Source organism: Rutilus rutilus (genome assembly GCF_951802725.1).
Source record: "Rutilus rutilus genome assembly, chromosome: 17".
NCBI lineage: Eukaryota > Metazoa > Chordata > Actinopteri > Cypriniformes > Leuciscidae > Rutilus > Rutilus rutilus.
Window position 1 is genome coordinate 18,486,982 of NC_140230.1, and position 18,551 is coordinate 18,505,532.

The window sequence follows — 18,551 nt, forward strand, 5'->3', positions numbered from 1 at the left end:
TCAAGTAGAAATTCTGGAAAGTCTAGAACGGAGAGCTTCGCGTCATAAAGGTTGAGAACCACTGTCAAACGTAAAATATTTAAATATGAAATCTTTTTAGGTGTACAAATGTTTATGAATCCTCTGAGGTTCATGTAATATTGAAATAATGGAATTAATAGGCTGATTTTATTTTATCCGTTTTTATACTGGAACTGAATGTCTTTAATGGTTCTTCTCAGACATGCATTTTTCCATTGATTCGGATAGAACACTGTGCTAAAATACTCTGGCTGTATCCAGAATCATCCCCATACTCTCATTCCCTGTATACATTAGTCCACTAGCCCACTTGAAGGAGTGAATAAAAACGAGTTTGAACACTGAGTTGCTGGAAGGGCTGCTTCATTGTCATTACATGTCTGTCACTCTCGCTGTAAGGAAATACATTGTTTCAAAAAGTGATCAAAAAGGATTTAAACAGTGAATGCAAATAACTTTGCGAGGGAACGCAAAGTTTCTCGAGGTAACGCAAAAGTTTTGAAAAAAAATTCAAAATAATTCTGCCATCCTAAATTTTTTTCCACCACCACGTCCCTTTAGGGCTCTGTACATTCTTAAGTTCAATGGGATTTTTCGTCGGAAATGTGCTGGCTTGAATGAAATACTCGGGTCACGAATAAGTCCTGTTTAAGGCAATAAACAAAAACAAATTATGAGAAACTTAAATTAACAAATAATAAAGTAAATTATGCCCGGGGTAAAAGGAGAGCCGGTGTCGCGTGTGAATATTCAGTTCCCACATGTTATAAAACTCGTAGCCACGAGAAATGGATGTCGTTCCCTCAACATATTAATTCGCTATTGAGCCATTTTGCCCCACCCAATTCTGAAACCCATATCACACGCACATTTTCACCACTTCTGACACATGTGCAAAGTTCCGTGAGGTTTCAAGCATGTTTAGGCCCTCAAAAAAGCGATTCACTTTGGAGAAGAAGAAGCGGAATAATAATCAACGGAGCAATTCCAATAGGGGCCTCTCACCATCGGTGCTCGGGCCCTAATTATGCCCGGGGTAAAAGGAGAGCGCGTGTCGTTTGTAGATTCGGTTCCCACATGTTATAAAACTCGTAGCCACGAGAAACGGATGTCGTTCCCTCAACATATACCTCGTGCCCACAATATAGTATTACGTTTCCACGACTTAATATCACGTTCCCACGAGTTTATATGTTGTGGCCACGACAAACTAAGTGAACCGAACATGTCCCCTCCCGGTCACCATAAGAACTGCAGATTTACAATTAAAAATATATATTATGCTTCACAGATGGATTTTTTTTTTTTCATTTATGTAATATGGGTTTAAAGTATAACACCTATTGTCACATGAAAAATATATTCTGCATTTGATTAATTACTTCTTTTTATACTTAAAAAATGTTATACCTAAAAAGATAAACTTTTTATAATCTTTATTTATTTTTACCTTATATCTGCTATGAAATCACATTAATGAAAGCAAATAATTTAAAAATAAGTTATCGTCCTTGGTTATTTATTTTGTCTGTGACGGCCAGGATGTAACGTTGTTCTGATTGATCATATACAGTATATCTAAAAGAGCAATGCATCACTAATTATAGGGCAATCTAATTTTTTTTTTATTTTAAGTATGTTATGGAGTGTTAATCAGCGTAACCTAAACATTTCAAGGTTTCTTATTTTCTCCTTAAAAAAAAAAAAAAAAACCTGCTGCTGACAATGTAGACTCATATGTGGCATAGACTGGCAGAAGTCACATTCAGAAGGTATCCTAAATTTAAGATTCATACATTTTAATTGATTATATAACATTTCAGTTTTAACATATAAACTAATAAATAATAAATAAACTTAATGCATAGTTGTCATAAATCAAATAAGGAATAGTATTAATAAACTGAATGTATTTTAAATAAATTGTCATGCTTGATTATCAATACAGAATTATACAAAGTTTGTGTTCATTCTTAATTCACTGTTCCGTTTTAAAGGCAGCTTCATGGTGTTAACTGTAACTCGAGGAACAAGGAATGCAGGTGAAGATGCAGATCTAAGTGCAGGGGTTTATAATCCGAACAAAACACCAAACAACAACTGACAAGGAACAAAGGAAACACAAGGGCTGTTTATACACAATGGCTAACAAGACACACCTGGGAACAATCAGAGAACTAATCAACATGAAAACTACAAAAGGACCACAAAGATGGCAGACAGAACAGGAAATAGGAAGTATAACAAAAGTCCAGGAACAACCACAAGAGAACCTGACATTAACATTTAACTAAATTAAAGGGTTAGTTCACCCAAAAATGAAAATTCTGTCAGTAATTACTCACCCTAATGTTGTTCCAACCCCGTAAGACTTTCGTTCATCTTCGGAACACAAATTAAGATATTTTTGATGAAATCTGAGTGCTGGCTCACTCCTCCATAGGCTTATGGACACTATAACTTGCTGGCCCATGATACAGTGTGTTGAGGAGAAGAATATCTGATATCTGGAGTCTGTCATCAGATTCACACCAGCCTGATTCACCCAGATCAACTGAAGTTCCTCCTTACGGACCAAAGTATCACAAGAGACTCCAGAATACAACTGACAGGAGAGAGTCACAGAGCCTGATCTGATCTCAGTCTGTGAGGATGATGAAGAGACTGAAACACAAAATAAGACAGAAATCACATGATATTCTTTGAGCGAAATGTGAGTTTAAAGGGAGAATTGGGCCATTTTTATAATTAATCATATAATCGTAAATTTACCATAAATAAAAATGAAGAAAAACAGGTGCATCTGTTCTTTGTTGTCCATTCACATATTTTTGGCAGGTGTAAAACCCATGATCTTCTTTTGATGTTCAGAGAGCAGTCAGACCCCAGACACTCTCTCTATGCTTCTTCTTTATCCCTAAAACACAATCAGTTCAACTGCAGATGAAATTACCTCTCTGTTAAAGTTCCATGTAGTTGATGTGCAGCCATAAAGAGCATTATTACAGGACAGACGGACATTTTCCTCAGATCTGCAAAAGACAAGAGTGTCAGTCAATCCACTGGTACCTGAAAATGAACATTTGAATGATCATTATGTTATACACATCCAGAAATAAAACAGTATTACAAATGCCACAATGACTCTGAGATCATTACATGAATGTTAGGAAGAATAAACTAAGCCTGCTCACTCCATACCAAAACATTTTTTCACTAATTGAGCATATATAAACATATTTGTGAGAAATGAGCTGAGAATTATCAGTCCCAGCAGACACATATGAAACTTATCAGCCATTCTATGTTCCATTTATCATCATCAGTTCCTCCTCTGCTTAGCTTCTTGTGATCACTGTTGTAGATTTTTCCCTAAACCTATAAGTCCTATCTCATCTGACCTAAGTCTACCGGGGCCGTCTCCAATCGACGATCTCCCTGGGCCGTCTCCAATCGACGATCCCCCTGGGCCGTCTCCAATCGACGCTTAATATATAGTCTACCTACACTGTTAGACTTTTCTGTAATTTCTACAGTTATTTACTTTAAATCCCCCAGTATTATACTGCTATTTCTCTTTACAGTAAATAACTGTGATTCCAATTGCATCATGGGAATTTTCTGTAACGTCTAACACCACATACAGAGACTTACTGTATTTTTAAAATTTGCTGTATACTACTGTATTTGACGTAACTGCCTCTCTGGCTGGCACCATTCCACCGTGCTTTTTATTTCCTAATTTTTGCCTTACACCGCGTGTCTACAACGCTATAATAGCCAGAGGCTGTCTATATTGGACACATTGAAGCGACCGGACCTTTAAATGCAAACCTGTTTATCCCTTGTAAGAACTAGCGCGAGCGCTTGGACTCATATCGGACTACGTCTGAAATATAACGGCCGCGGCGCATCACTACACTGTCTGGGATTTGTCGTGTCGCGTCAGACAGACATCGGCTGCGTCCGAAACCGCATACTTCCCTACTATATAGTATGGAAAAAGCAGTAGGCGAGCGAATAAGTATGTCCGAATCCTTAGTATCCATAAAAGAGTAGGCGAGAATTACCAGAGTGACGTACTAATTATCGCGAGATTCGGGCGTACATATACTTATAGTGCGTCCGAATATTCCTACTTTCCTACTATATAGTAGGGGAAAACAGTACGTGAATGGAGTAGTATGTCCGAAACCTCAGTACTCATAAAAGAGTAGGCGAGAAGTTCCCGGATGGCTTACTGCTTCAACCCAGATTTTGAAGAGCTCGAAGATGAATACTTTTCTATCCCAGGAGGCCACGCGAGAGGATACGTCATTATCAAACATCGCAGAGATCAGCGACGCGGGTGCTTTCAAATGTGAGTAAACACGGGTCCTTGTGTTAAAATTGCATGTGTTGAACTACTGTAGTGTAAACTGTTGAATTGTTGAAGGTGTAAAGACGTTACACAGTGTAGTATAGTTGTGATTTTGCTGTAAAAACACGTTTTATTATGTATAACGTTAGCTAACAGGCGAGCTCCAGTAAGGACACGTAAGTTACGTCTCTAAAGTGGATTTACATAAACCATATACATCCTAAAGACGCTTATTTTAAATGTCTATTTACTTCTGACAGGAAAATCTTCAGTAAGTATTGCAGAAGAGCACATCACAACATGAAATAGACATCTGAGTGATGAATGTGTGCTATTATGTAGAACAAATCTATAAAGTAACTAAACATAAGTTATCTATTTTATTTGTCCATTAGTACTGTTGATAAATTGAGGAACATTTATATTGGATAAAAAGTTAAAACAAGCTCATAAATCACAGAGGTAATGAATCTTGTCTGGATGTTACAGGGTCAGATGAACAGATGTGTTTTTATCCGGTGGAGAGTGGCTCATGAAGCTGAATGCTGCCATCAAAGGCTTTGAGTGAGTATCCCACAGAAATAATAACTAATTATTGTAATTTCAAACAGAGCTATTACAGCACTTTTCTGATTCTTGATTTCTGTGCATTAGCTGCACAACTTTTGTGGTGGAGCAGGACCTGCAAGGGAAGATGATGGCGGCGTTTGTGAAAAAAAGTGGTTTTGTCTTCTAAATAATACTAAATCATATGACATTGTGCAGTTAAAATGACTGCTTTTGTGTTATGTTTGTGCATTTTGTAGAATCTGAAATATCAGCAGGCTGGTGTGAGTGCTGAGGATGAGGAGCCCAGAGCTGAATCCTGGAGATGGTGCCATGAGTCCCTCCATCACTCCACCAGCCCTTACGAGTCCCTCCATCACTCCACCAGCCCTTACGAGTCCCTCCATCACTCCACCTGCCCTTACGAGACCCTCCATCACTCCACCTGCCCTTACGGGACCCTCCATCACTCCACCAGCCCTTATGAGACCCTCCATCACTCCACCTGCCCTTACGGGACCCTCCATCACTCCACCTGCCCTTACGAGACCCTCCATCACTCCACCTGCCCTTATTGCCTCAGATTGTAAAGCACAACACAACACGCAACAACCTCAGCGCCTTCAGCCTACATACATGATTGTAGTTTGAATAAAGCTTTCTTTCATGTGTTGACTTATATATGCATTTGTTTATTGTGTGATGGTGACTTTCATTCATTATTTTACTAATTTATTAATATTTCTCATTGTTGTCAGTAAATACAATATAATTATTTCATTAATGCTTTATTTAATTGTTTGAATGCAAATGTAGATATGTTCACTATATACTTTTTACTACTATTTTCAGTAAAAAGTAATATAATTAAGTATTGGTCTGCATTTATCGTTGTTATTATTGTATGTTTTGGGCTGGGATATCAATGCAATTCATTCTGGGGTAATATTATTTTTTAATATTAATGATACTTAAATTTTTTTGAGTATAAAATCAACAGTTTTCTCCAAAGGCAAATCTTTGTGCAGACATTACAAATGCTGAGGAAACCCGTTCTAGGTAGGGCTGTTGAGTTACTGATGTTATGAGGTAGGTATATATATATATATATATATATATATATATATCATGGGTTTGCATACATAATGAGATTTTTTTACACAGGAAAAAATAACCTAGTACAAGGTTGAATATTTTAATATATTTTTTCTTAAATAATTCATTATAATACATTTAAAAATGCATTTAAAAAATATATTTATAGGCCTAGGCCTGAGGGATGAAACGAGAGTTAAATTCAACAAGAAAAAGAGGAAAACATAAAGCAGTTAGCCACTTTTGCTTGTGGATAAAAATGTTTGGATATAAAATAAAGAAATTAACAACATTCAAGAGATGACCATTTTGGGATTTCATAATAAAAATAAATCATATTGTAAGGATAAAACGGTGGGTCACATTAGTAGGGTTAAATATAAGAACTTTAATCAACCCTAAATGTATTCACAAAATAAATGGGCAGCAGTTTCTTCAAAATGAGCAAGTTTAATCAATATCAATATTTACAGATAGATTAATTAAATTAATTTGCGCGTGTGATAATGCGTCGTAGGTCACATGATAACGTCAACATGGCAGATGTCCGGTTCGCATTCATACTCAACGAGATTTGGCTATAAAGTACCTACTCTTTTAGCGCTCGTTAAGTAAGTACTCATTGAAAATAAGTACCTACTCATTGAGTACGCGGTTTCGGACGCAGCCATCCAGTGTAGGTAATGGGGTCTGTCTTTTGTTGGATCGCGACGTTCGTGTCTGGCCTGGGGAAGAGACGGAATTCACTTCACCGAGAGAGAGATCAGCAAGCAAGGTAAAAAAAAAAAAAAAACAACATTCTGTGTATGTTGACCATAGACTGGCTGTTGACAGGATTGTGCCCAGTTTAACGTATGTTAGCCTAACGTTAACTTTACTCGTCGTCAACATGGCGGTAACGAACTTTACCATGGTAAACTGAGCTAACGTTTCATTTTACACACCTTGTTAGATTATTGAATTGTCGAATATGCCAACGAGCAACGCGTTTACATTAACAATAAATGTGAATAAACTAATGTGAAATTCTGTTTATAGCCTAATGTTGGCCTACTGATGAGAACCTTTATAGTTTTAGCATTAGTTTGCAAACTATACCATATTATAGTTTTTTTTTATTTTATGGAATTTAATATTTACTTCCATTTTTGTGTTTAAAGGCAACTGCAACAAAGCGACAATTCGCGCCAGATTCCAGAGGTAGGCCAGCCCATTTGTGATATATTTTGAGATAAGTTTGCTGAAATGATTAGCATACGCTATGTGAAAATTGCTTTTGAGCCACTGGTGCAGACTAGGTAGCTTACAATATCTTATAAAATCTCTATAAAATTGGCTAACTTTATATCAAATAAGTGACCTTTGCATTATGTCTAACTTTATTACACAGCAAATAAACCAATCAGAAGATGGACCATTGTCTTTGTTCAGTCTCACCAGATTAAATGTATCCAGGTAAGCACTGCAGTAAAACTCTCACTAGGCTAATTCATTCAGACCAAATCTAGCATTCTAAACAACTTAAGTTTATATTTTTGCATTATTTTTATATTTTATTAGCCAGAAGACTCTACCATTGCAGTTCCACGGTCCTAATATCAGCGCACAGGTGGGTTAACTACTGTAGGAAGGAGAACGATCATCACACAGTGATTTCTTGCATGTATCTTACTGTGTATTTGTCTCAAACAGGTACTCCTTCACTGCAGTGCAGACAAGCTGAAATGGGCTAAAATCATCTATTTCAGTCGGTCTTTCTATGGATCTCAGCATTTTTGGACAGAATTTAGGATTTGTAAGTATTAAAATTTAATCTGGCATAATTTAATTTAGTTCTTTTGTATGCTATTTATTGACAAAAGCTGTTTACAAATATATATTCTTAAGTTTTTGTGAAAATAATAATAAAAATTAACAAAAAAGGAGGTTAAAAATAATGTGACACTAATATTCTCTCTCTCTCTCTCTCTCTCTCTCTCTCATATAGTTTTGGAACCAGGATCTCCTCTGAAGGACTGAGTACATTTGTGTTTGTGGGCACACATGCAGACCAGGGAACACTCTGATGTTGTCAATCAAGTTCTGAACAGGAACCAATCTTTGGAGAAGTTCATTTATTCACAAAGGTGGACAAAAACATTGTGTTGGCTTTTTAAAGATTATTTTGATGATGACTTTTACTCCTATGCTGTAGAAAAGATGGAGTAGACAGTCAGACATTGATAATAATAAGAAATGTTTCTTGAGCATCAAAGAGACTTCTTTCAAAAACATTAAGACCCTTCAATACTTATTTTGGCCTCCAGTGTACATGAATCCAACACATTTTTGGAAATAAGTGAAATTATTTTTAAGGTGGGGTTATGTGTCTTGTATTGTGAAAAGAACTGTGTTTTGTCCTGTTTTGGACATTTCCTTTTTGAATGCTTAAAAATGTATTTATATTCTGCAGTTTTATGAATGTAATGGTTGATATTTCATTATAATACCTGTATAAGCTAAACAACCAATGACTCTACATTCATTTAGTCAAATGCTAATGTTTTGTTTATGGTTTTATGTATGTTTTCAAAAATGTTTGCAGTGAAGGACAGCACATAATGTGTTAATTTAACACGTTTACACATCTTTGTGCTAACCTCTCTGACATATTTACTTTGTTAAAATCATTAACACAATGAATGAGTTAGAATTAACACAAAAAAATGTTGTCTCTAAACTCACCCATTAATGTGTAAAAATTTCACACATCATTTCCAGCATTGGCCTGTTTATTTTGTGATATATATGAAATGTTTTAAATAAAAAAATGGTATTTTGTGATAACTTTGTCTAATTGGTTTGTATGAAAGTAGTACTTATGTAGGATAAAAATAAAATTAATCATATATCAAAATTATCAAATCTAATTTATATTTAGTACAAATACAAATAATTACAGTAGTGTACTGATTAGCTTAGTTTTTACAGTAATGCACTGTACTGATTAGCTTCGTTTTTACAGTAATGCACTGTATTACACAAAACTGAAATACGGTTTGGTACTGTAACTCTTAATTACAGTAACTTACTGGCAACAGTGTTGCCAGTAAGTTACTGTAAAAAACCCTTGAAAAGTCTAACAGTGTAACTAACTTGCTTCCCTAACTAGCTTTCTTCCTGCGCAGGAATAATTGACAAACAGACCTTAGCAAATGTCCTTTAAATGCTTTAATCACGGCCGGAAGAGTTCCTGAGCAGTTCTCAGAGAATCTCCCCCAAGAAGAAGCAAGGCCGGAGGATCTCAGATACATTCCATTGAGAATCCCACCAACTAAAAGAATACAACAGTTTTTATAGAATAAGGAGGTATGGCAAAAATGTCATACTGCATTACATAATTTCCACACAATTTGATTGGTTTTCATAGACAAACCCTTCTGTTACCAGGTAAAGCAAACTTTGTTTTAATGATTACTTCATTGTTAATCACAATGTTCAAATTTAGTCATCTGTCTAGTTTCAATTCCCAGACTTGTTATTTATACACTCACACAACCAAAGTCAAAGGGGTATGGTAAAAATACAACAAACACAGGACAGAACGTCTTAGTACATTGTTTTTCAAAGTGTTATCATGTTAGGCCTTAAAAGAGAAGTAAAGTTAGATGTTAGAGACATGGTTAATTTAATATACAGTTTACTATTTTATCTATTAAAAATCTATCACATCACACAGGACGTTTTTACAAATTTTGTCTATGAGATGTGTGCTTCTTCAACAGGCTTATGATCATTTGTTTATTACACTGATAGAATTAACAGTGTCATGCAGACTCACAAAGATTAGTGTCCAGATCCTCACAGCTTCTACACTTGAGTTGTTGACAGAATTCAACTTGCTAAAAGTAAGAAGAGGAACTGTCAAAGGATGATTCAGATGATTCAGAATTCACACACCCAAGTCTAAACTGAGTTCAGAGATGACCACTGTTATGCAAACTAACCACATTAAGCAGTTGAATGTTTAGGTGATGTGTGTATTTGTTATCTGGGAAATGTAAAGAACAGCAATGAATGATTGTTCACTTAGTGGAACAAAACTCCATGTTTGGACAGGTGTTTGTGTAATTCACTTTATATTATCCATTTTCTGTCATTTATGATTTTTTAATAATATATTTATATATTTATATTAATATATAATATAGCCTATTATAATATATTTTCTTTTTGAAAAAAGGGTGGCCGATGACTATATATAAATATTTATCATTTATATTTATTTGACTTAATATTTAACAAATTAGAAATAAATATTTGAAAATAAATTAATAAATAAACAGACAATATTTTAGATGGCAACTTCTTGATTCTGAAATTCTTGATTCTAAAGAAATTGTTAAAAATTATGAATAAAAAGGAAGTAAACACTGTAACCAGCAGGGCACTCATGCAGTAATATATATATGTATGTGTTACGAAACTACTCCGAGACACGAGGGTTAAGATCCAAACACAGCTTTATTGTGGGTAATCCAGAGGCGTAATCCAGTGTACAGGCAAAAGGTCAAAACACAGGTAGGCAGTCCAAACAAACCAACAAAGAAACAAACAAAACAGGCAGGGACCAGAGGCAAAAGAGTAATCCAGGGAACAGGGCAAGAAATCCAAATAAACCAAAAGACGAGAAACCAGGGAAAACGCTCGGAATTGCAGTGTAACACTTAAACAAGACTTCGCCGTGAGTGAATGAATGAACATGGTATAAATAGACTGAGACTAACAGGATAGTGAGACACAGGTGAATGCAATCAGTGAATGAGGTACAGGTGAATGTGATCAGTGATAAGTGATGATGAGTCCAGGCAGTGAGTTATGGGAAATGTAGTTTGTGAGTGATAATAGTCTTATGTGGAGTGCCCTCTGGTGGCTCTCAAGGGCACTCCAGCTGGTGACCGTTACAGTATGTATATATAAAATAAAGACAAGGTAACATTAATTTTTGACAACACACAATGAAAATGACATGAATATGACATATATCGCAGCATATTTTGAAATCAAGGATTTGAAGTTTGATTTCTCTTGAACTTTTTATGCAGTCTATACACACTTAAGAAAATCTTACAGCTGAATTCGACTATGTCTGCAAGGTTTGTGAAATGAAATGTTTTTTTTTATATATTACAATAAGGTTCATTAGTTAACATTAATGTATTAACCATAGACTGTAAAAGGGTATTAACTAACATGAACTAACAGTGAGCAATTTGTTCATCTTTGTTAATGTTAGTTAATAAAAATACAGCTGTTCATTGTTTATGTTAGTTCACAGTACATTAACATATACAACCTTTGATTGTAATAATGTGTTTGTAAATGTTGAAACTAATATTAACTAAGATTAATAAATGCTGTAGAAGTATTGTTCATTCTTAGTTAACTAATGTTAACTAATGAACCTTATTGTAAAGTGTTACCAAGATTTGTTTAAATGATAATGCGTATTTGCTGATGGTAAATGAGAAAGTATTACAGTGTTTGCCTTTTTATGACAAATAATATAAAATCAAACATCGTCATATTTTGCATGCATTTACTGTTTACATTGTTTAACAGTTCTATCTAATAATGTATATTTAAACAGAGACCATAAACTAATGAAGAAAATATAAAAGTCTGGCGCGCTGCTTCTGACACATCGTCCAAGCAGAAAAACATATCGGCCGATGAATCAGTCTTGGCGATATATAGGTCGACCACTACCAATATTCATGATCATTGGTCAATGCATATTGTTGATTCAGTATACAAATAGGCCTATACAGAATGATATAAGGGTCAGACAACTGAAAAGTTGAAATACATGAACATGTGACACACTTCTCCATTACACACGTCAACAGTCAGCGAAACGCAGCTTTATAGTGAGATTCTAAACTCTTAGGTCAGATAAGAGGAAGGTTTGTCAGAAGGATTGTCGGAAGATTTTTCAAAAGAGAAAATGTGTCAAATGTGTCTGCTGGAAATTATAATTCTCTGTCCATTTTTAACAGGTAAAGAAATATTTTAAATATTTTGTATCTGTATAATTGGAACAGCCATTTATTAAAAAATATAAAAAATGTTTTGTTTCTTTTTTTTCCTTAATTTGGGCATAGAGTCAGGCTAAGATTTAGATTGAATTATTCATGTTATGATCTCGTATGCTGTTTGGTACATACTGTTTTATTATAGAATTCTCTGACAAATGCCAGTATGTTTTATTCTCACTTTCAGAGGTCTGAAGCATGTTTCAGAAGTCAGGTTTATGTTGAGGGGATAGTTCACTGTAATTTCTGTCGTCCTTTACTCACTTTCATGTTGTTCCAAACCTGTATGATTCTTAAAATAAATATTTATTTCAAACTTTGTTGAAAAATTTTTTTTTGGGCCCCCTGTTTTGCATATACAAAACAATTGAAACTGTTGAAAATATATTTTATTTCAGGTTTGAGAGCGCATGAGTAATTAAGTGTTTTAAAGTGAACATTATATTTCAGTGGTATTCACAATGTCCAGATTAGTCTAGTTCATTCACTGCCTAAAACAGGACAACTCATTTGTGTCTCATTCAAGACATGCTTTGTATTTACAGACTTTTTTTTATCTGCTATGTCATTTAAGGTTAAATATTTTTTAATTCTCTCTTTTAATATAAAAGTAAAATATGATTACTCAGATGTACTGTGTTTCAGGTATGACTGTAGCAGAAGTAACTCATGTGTTCAGCAGTTCTGGTGAAAATGTCCGTCTGCCCTGTAATAATACTCTTTCTGATTGCACATCGACTACATGGATCTATACCAGACTTTCAGAGACAGTTGAACTGATTGCTGGAGGGAAAAAGAAGAATGACACAGAGAGACGTGAGAGACTGAGTCTGGGGTCTGACTGCTCTCTGAACATCAAGAAAGTCACACAAGAAGATTTTGGACCTTACACCTGCCGACAATTCGTGAATGGACGTGGAGAACAACAAGGAACTGATGCACGTGTTTATCTGCATGTTCTTCATGGTCAGTGTTTCTGTAACTTTTTAAATAATACCTAAAACTCACGTGTAATGAAAAGAGTGACGTCTGTAGTGTGATTTCTGTGTTATTTTCTGTTTCAGTCTCTTCATCATCCTCACAGACTGAGATCAGATCAGGCTCTGTGACTCTCTCCTGTCAGTTGCATTTATATGGAGTCTCTTGTGATACTTTGGTCAATTATGAGGGACTTCAGCTGATCTGGGTGAATCAGACTGGTGTTAGTGTAATGACAGACTCCAGATATCAGATATTCTTCTCCTTAACACACTGTAACAGCACTCTGACTACAACACTCCTGAATGAAGATCACAACAGAGAGTGGAGATGTCAGGTTACTCAGAGAAATCAACTGAAGACCTCAGCCACATATACTGTCAAGTATTCAGGTAAATTGTTGTTATTTATAATGTTACTTATTTTTAACTTTGTATTGATCATCAAGAATAAAATAAATATATATTCTACAGTATAAAGCATCTGAAAATTAATATTTTACAGCTCAAACAGAGACAAAGACACTGACTCCATTCACCAGCTCAGAGACAACCACAACTGTAAATAAACCAGGTACAATAAACTTCTACACAACCAGGTACATAATCAGCTGTTGAATGTTTATTAATAAATGTACTGTACATGTATTTAAATGTTTTTGTATGTATGTATGTCTTTCTCATTTGAATTGTTTCCAGTTGCTCCAGTAGTTCTCATTTATAATAACTCAATTTTGCAAATAACTCATTTTGCTTTGGAGATATTAGAGTACAGCTGATCACAAACATTGACCATGTTTAAAGGTTAACACTTTTTTCTGTCACTCATGTCAATAATAAATAAATAAATAAATAAATAAATAAAAACAACTTGAAATTATTGTTACATGTCAATCCAAACCAATCATGCCTGTGTTGACTAAAACACATTTAGGAAACATACAATGTACACTTTGTTTGCAAGTGTGTCAGTACTTGTGGTTTTTATATTTTTGTTTAAAATGACACAGTAATATATAGTAAACGTTCTGCTGTTGTTTTCATCTGGATCTGAGTGTGTCACTCTATACTCTATATTGTCTCTCCTCTAGTGATTGTGGTGGTTGGTGTTGTTGCTGCATTGGCTGTTCTCCTTCCTGCTGTTATTTTTTGGGTGGTTTGTAAAAAAAGAGGTGGTGAGTTTTACATTTACATTTTGTGACAACAGACAAAGCCCAAAACATCCAAAGAATTTACAGACAAGCACATCAGTTTTATCATATAAATATCAATTTGGAAAGATGTGATGATAAAAATTTTGAAGTTATAGTTTGTGACACTGTAATTTCTGAAAATGTGGTCATCATTTACTAACCCTGATGTTTTTCCGAACCTGTAACTTTCTTTCTCCTGTGAAATGTTAGATTTTTTGAGAAATGTGTTTTTATTTGTGTTTGTCCATACAATGGAAGTCAATGGTGACCAAAACTCGAAAACTGTTTGTTTACCAACATTCTTCAAAATGTCTTATTCTTTTTGTGTTCAGCATGACATTAGGGTGAGTTAATGATGACAGAATTTTCATTTTGAGGTCAATGAACCATTTAAAAAGACAAATATAAAGTTACTATTCACACAGCATTAGAATTTTTCTAAATAATTGTCAATATCAATTATCAGTCTGCAATAACTAATGACGTGCTGTATTTTACTCTTGTTTTTGTGATAATTATTCCTCAGATATTAGAAGAGGAACTAATGACTCTGTGGTAAGTATCAAAATAGCAAAGACCCGTGATGTTGATCCATGAGCTTTTTTTTTTTTTCGTCTATAAGCTTGGATAGACTGTCCAATATGTGTACTGTTTTCACTCACCTTAGATAAACCCAACAGCAAAACTTAGAATATTGTTTCTTGTCTAAAGGTCACAAATATGAATAAATATAATGGAACCAATGATACAATCAACATCTCCATTCATCCTACTGCCAGCGCCAATGTAAGTGACCCATATGATTCATCTTCCAAAAGCGATTCATATCTGTGTATATTTGACAGTTTCTTTAGCCCATATTATCCCTCGTAATGTTAAGTATACTATATTGTTACACAGCTACTCACCAACACTGCAATGTAGGCCTACAAAATCAGACTAGCAACAAGATGAACACTGCAATGATTAAAGAGGTGTGACATGGATTTTTTAAAATTATTTTAAATATTCCTTGAGGTTCACTTAGTTTTTGCACAAAAAAATAAGTAGCCTATATATGCATAAAAATGATTATTTTCAGTTCTCATTCTGACCAGGTGTAAAATGATAAATTTTTAGGGGCGACTCTTTTAAGGCTTGTCATCAAATGGCCAGTATGATTGGCTAACATCATTGCATAGAACAAACATATAATCTTCCGACGCAATCCGGGACACCATTAAAATAAACCATCCACTTGTTCCTGGCGCAGGGTCCTGTACAGAGACGCAAACAAGCTGTTTAAAATGTACGCCTCATGGCGAACGTTCTTACAATCTTCTGTCCTGTTGTCGACAGACTCAGAAACTCTACACACATCTGTACACTGTATCCAGTGTAGAGAGTGTCAGTGATTATCATGGGTTCTATTTGCTTTTAATATCAGCCGTTAAGGGACTGAATGCCAGTGGGCGGGGCTATGGAGCAATGATGCATAACTATTCGTTGATGTCTTACTCTGGGGCAAGTCATATGCAAATGGTATTTGTTTATGTGTCGTCACAAATCCCACAATCTTCAAGCAAACCGTTTTAAGCTTTAATAAATAAATGCTTTGTTTATAATGAGGAGGACGTTTTAAACTATGAAACTTGCAGGATGTTTTAGTGGTACAAAGAACTCTTATATGTCAAAAGATCAAGGCAAATTGGATTTCTCATGTCATGACCCCTTTAATCTCAAGTCCTCTGAGGCGCTATAACTGAGACAAGATGATGGCAGTTGGATTTGTATAAAACGAAAAAGCGATATTGATTTTACCCAACAATTGGACACAACAAATGTGTAAATAACTAAGAAAATCCTGAAGTGTCCCAACACTTTGTGGAACTACTTTCATACGCCACAGATTCAGGATGCTGGCCTAATTTATAAGATGTGTTCAATTCTAATTTTAATACGTCACATTTGAAATAGCACTGACGTCATGGGCTTTTTCTGAGAAGTTATTAACATGAAGGCGGCACTATTTCCTGATATTCTCTTTTTCAATAATGAATAAGTTCATTCTAAAATAAGAGTAACTTATTTTAGCCACAATATTTCCATTTTCCATGAGGTCACAACATAACACACCGAGCAGCAGAGGTGTTTCATTCCTCAATGAATCAGCATTTTGAATAAATCGCTTGAATAAATGATTCAATGACTAAATGGCAAGTGTGTATATCTACATGCAAAATGATTTAATGTACAGAAAGAGTCACTGAAAATCCCCACCTCTAACACAGACAAGCGAAGTAACACAATCATTAAAAGTCCTGTTACAAATATTAGATATTCACAAAACCTTTAGGTGAAAATGGCACATGACACAACATATTTTTTTATATTTGCAGCACCTGCATAATAATTAGTCTACTTTACAAAGTAGTGATGGATTTTGTACTTTAGTTCACCATGTTTCCACTGATGTTTAGGAGCAGAAAGACGTGACTTATGCGGAGATTGCCACATTCAGTAAAAACCAAGCCAAAAATAACAAGGTGGGTAAACACTTCTTTGTACTTCCATCATCTTCTCTCAAAACTGACAATATCTGTGATGTTCTTTCAGGTTCATGATGATGACGATAAAGTGACTTACGCTTCCATCAAAGGAGCAACAGCTGGACCTCAGGATAACGGCAGTCAACTTTATTCCTCTGTGAACCAGAACCATCACAAATAACTGAATCAGTTATTAATTATACAAATACCTCATGATATCATGAGCAGAGAAATGCCTATAATTGACTTTGTTAACCTGTTGACGTGGTAAATACTGTTCCCTTTCAGTCGGTCACGTTCGACGCCACGTGACGTAGAATGTGACCGACTGAAAGGGTACGAGGGTTACCATACGTAACTGAGATGTTTGTCTTCCACATGTTAATAAACAAACTCAAGTAATCATATTTATTTGTAGGACTTGAAGGATTTTTATTTCATAGTAACTGTTTGTTGATCAAGAGAACAGATTTAAATAATAAATCATTCCAAATCTTCCATTTTCTCTTATTTGTTTGCACCTTCATTCTCCAGTAACTGTTTTTAATAGTCATACTGTTTTAAGTACAACATCCTCATCCTCATCGAAAGTGTTCTACTCAGCAGAGCTGTAGAGGAAGCGCTGTGTTGTCAAATTCTGCACTGTCAGCCGATCATCTTTCCGGTGATTGCGTACTATGTAGGGTACACCCTAATACAAATTTGCTTTTCACTACTCCCATAGTGTATGATTGCATAAAAACAATATATGATTTTATTGAACATTGATGAAGCAACAGATTTTGTGTGAAAATAAATCATAAAAGTGGTTTGTTTTGTTTAAAAATCTTACAAATGTATGAGGTGGCAAGGTGGTCCTTTTACCACACAAATTTATCATCATGTTAATTATTGCGCCTTTAGCACCAACAGCAGGGGCTCCTTTTACCCCAAATGCCATGCTTTAACGCATTCTTCCGTTATTGAAAAATAACGGTTGCTTTAATTACCTTGAACAAAACTGAAAACATTACAAGACATTTGTCTCAAACTATAATCAATAATATTATAGATTCTCATTTTGCTACATAAATCTACATTAAAAAATAAAAATAAAATCCCAAATAGGTAAACAGTCCTCATTATGCTTATAATTTTTCTCTTATAAACCAAACATTCTGGGAAAATGTCCTCAGAAGGCGCAGCATTTTTAAGCTTTTGGACACAGCCTGAGAATGCAAGACTGAAAGTGTAAGTGCTCCCTATTGGAGATTCCACATTCATAGTCAAACACGGTTGCTAAGAAAAGTGCTGAGGTGAATTTTTGAGCCATCCAGTGGTTTAAAGGAAAATAAAGCCAAAAGCGCCTTTTACCCCGGTGTGCCTTTAGCAGCCCCAATGTACCCTGCAGTCAAAAAAATTCTCATCACATAATTTACAAAAGTGTCAGATTCAATTCAGTCAAGTGAAACATTTGTCAGAATTTTTTGAAATATTGGATGAACAGAAGCTTCAAATTCTGTTCTGCACGAAAAGTTGAAAGAACTGTATAGCTGATGTGTGAAGAAATCATGTTATTATAGTGGAGGTTCAGTTAAGAGAAGTTTTTTTTTCTCTCTAGTCATGACAAGGTTAAAAGGGCACATTGTGATTTCATTGACTTCCAGGCACAACACATCTGGTTACAACTTCCTGTTCTCTGTAAAATCATGCAGTGTTTGGTGCAGAGATTGCTGGGTTCCTGTGACTCAACAACGAGATGTCTCCAAATATGGACA

General features: G+C 35.0%; 3 protein-coding genes and 1 long non-coding RNA gene across 4 annotated transcripts in view; 3 read left to right on the plus strand and 1 right to left on the minus strand.

The window, feature by feature from the left end:
* The window catches only part of LOC311306953 (uncharacterized protein), a 68,451-nt gene that overhangs the window by 44,497 nt on the left and 5,403 nt on the right, over positions 1 to 18,551 (minus strand). The window lies entirely within an intron of this gene.
* Positions 4,159 to 5,604, plus strand: LOC311306814. Its single transcript, XR_014630224.1, has 3 exons — positions 4,159 to 4,381; positions 4,871 to 4,945; positions 5,188 to 5,604. It is a non-coding gene; the product is annotated as an uncharacterized lncRNA (long non-coding RNA).
* Positions 6,543 to 8,845, plus strand: LOC311276144 (uncharacterized protein). Its single transcript, XM_084385683.1, has 6 exons — positions 6,543 to 6,797; positions 7,183 to 7,222; positions 7,413 to 7,477; positions 7,583 to 7,631; positions 7,715 to 7,817; positions 8,010 to 8,845. Exons 1-6 carry the CDS (start codon positions 6,706 to 6,708, stop codon positions 8,039 to 8,041), a joined length of 381 nt encoding a protein of 126 aa, XP_084241809.1. The 5' UTR covers positions 6,543 to 6,705; the 3' UTR covers positions 8,042 to 8,845.
* LOC311276190 (uncharacterized protein) lies at positions 11,902 to 17,292 on the plus strand. Its single transcript, XM_084385733.1, has 9 exons — positions 11,902 to 12,060; positions 12,742 to 13,062; positions 13,161 to 13,466; positions 13,579 to 13,647; positions 14,165 to 14,248; positions 14,793 to 14,821; positions 14,978 to 15,052; positions 16,726 to 16,791; positions 16,862 to 17,292. Exons 1-9 carry the CDS (start codon positions 12,009 to 12,011, stop codon positions 16,973 to 16,975), a joined length of 1,116 nt encoding a protein of 371 aa, XP_084241859.1. The 5' UTR covers positions 11,902 to 12,008; the 3' UTR covers positions 16,976 to 17,292.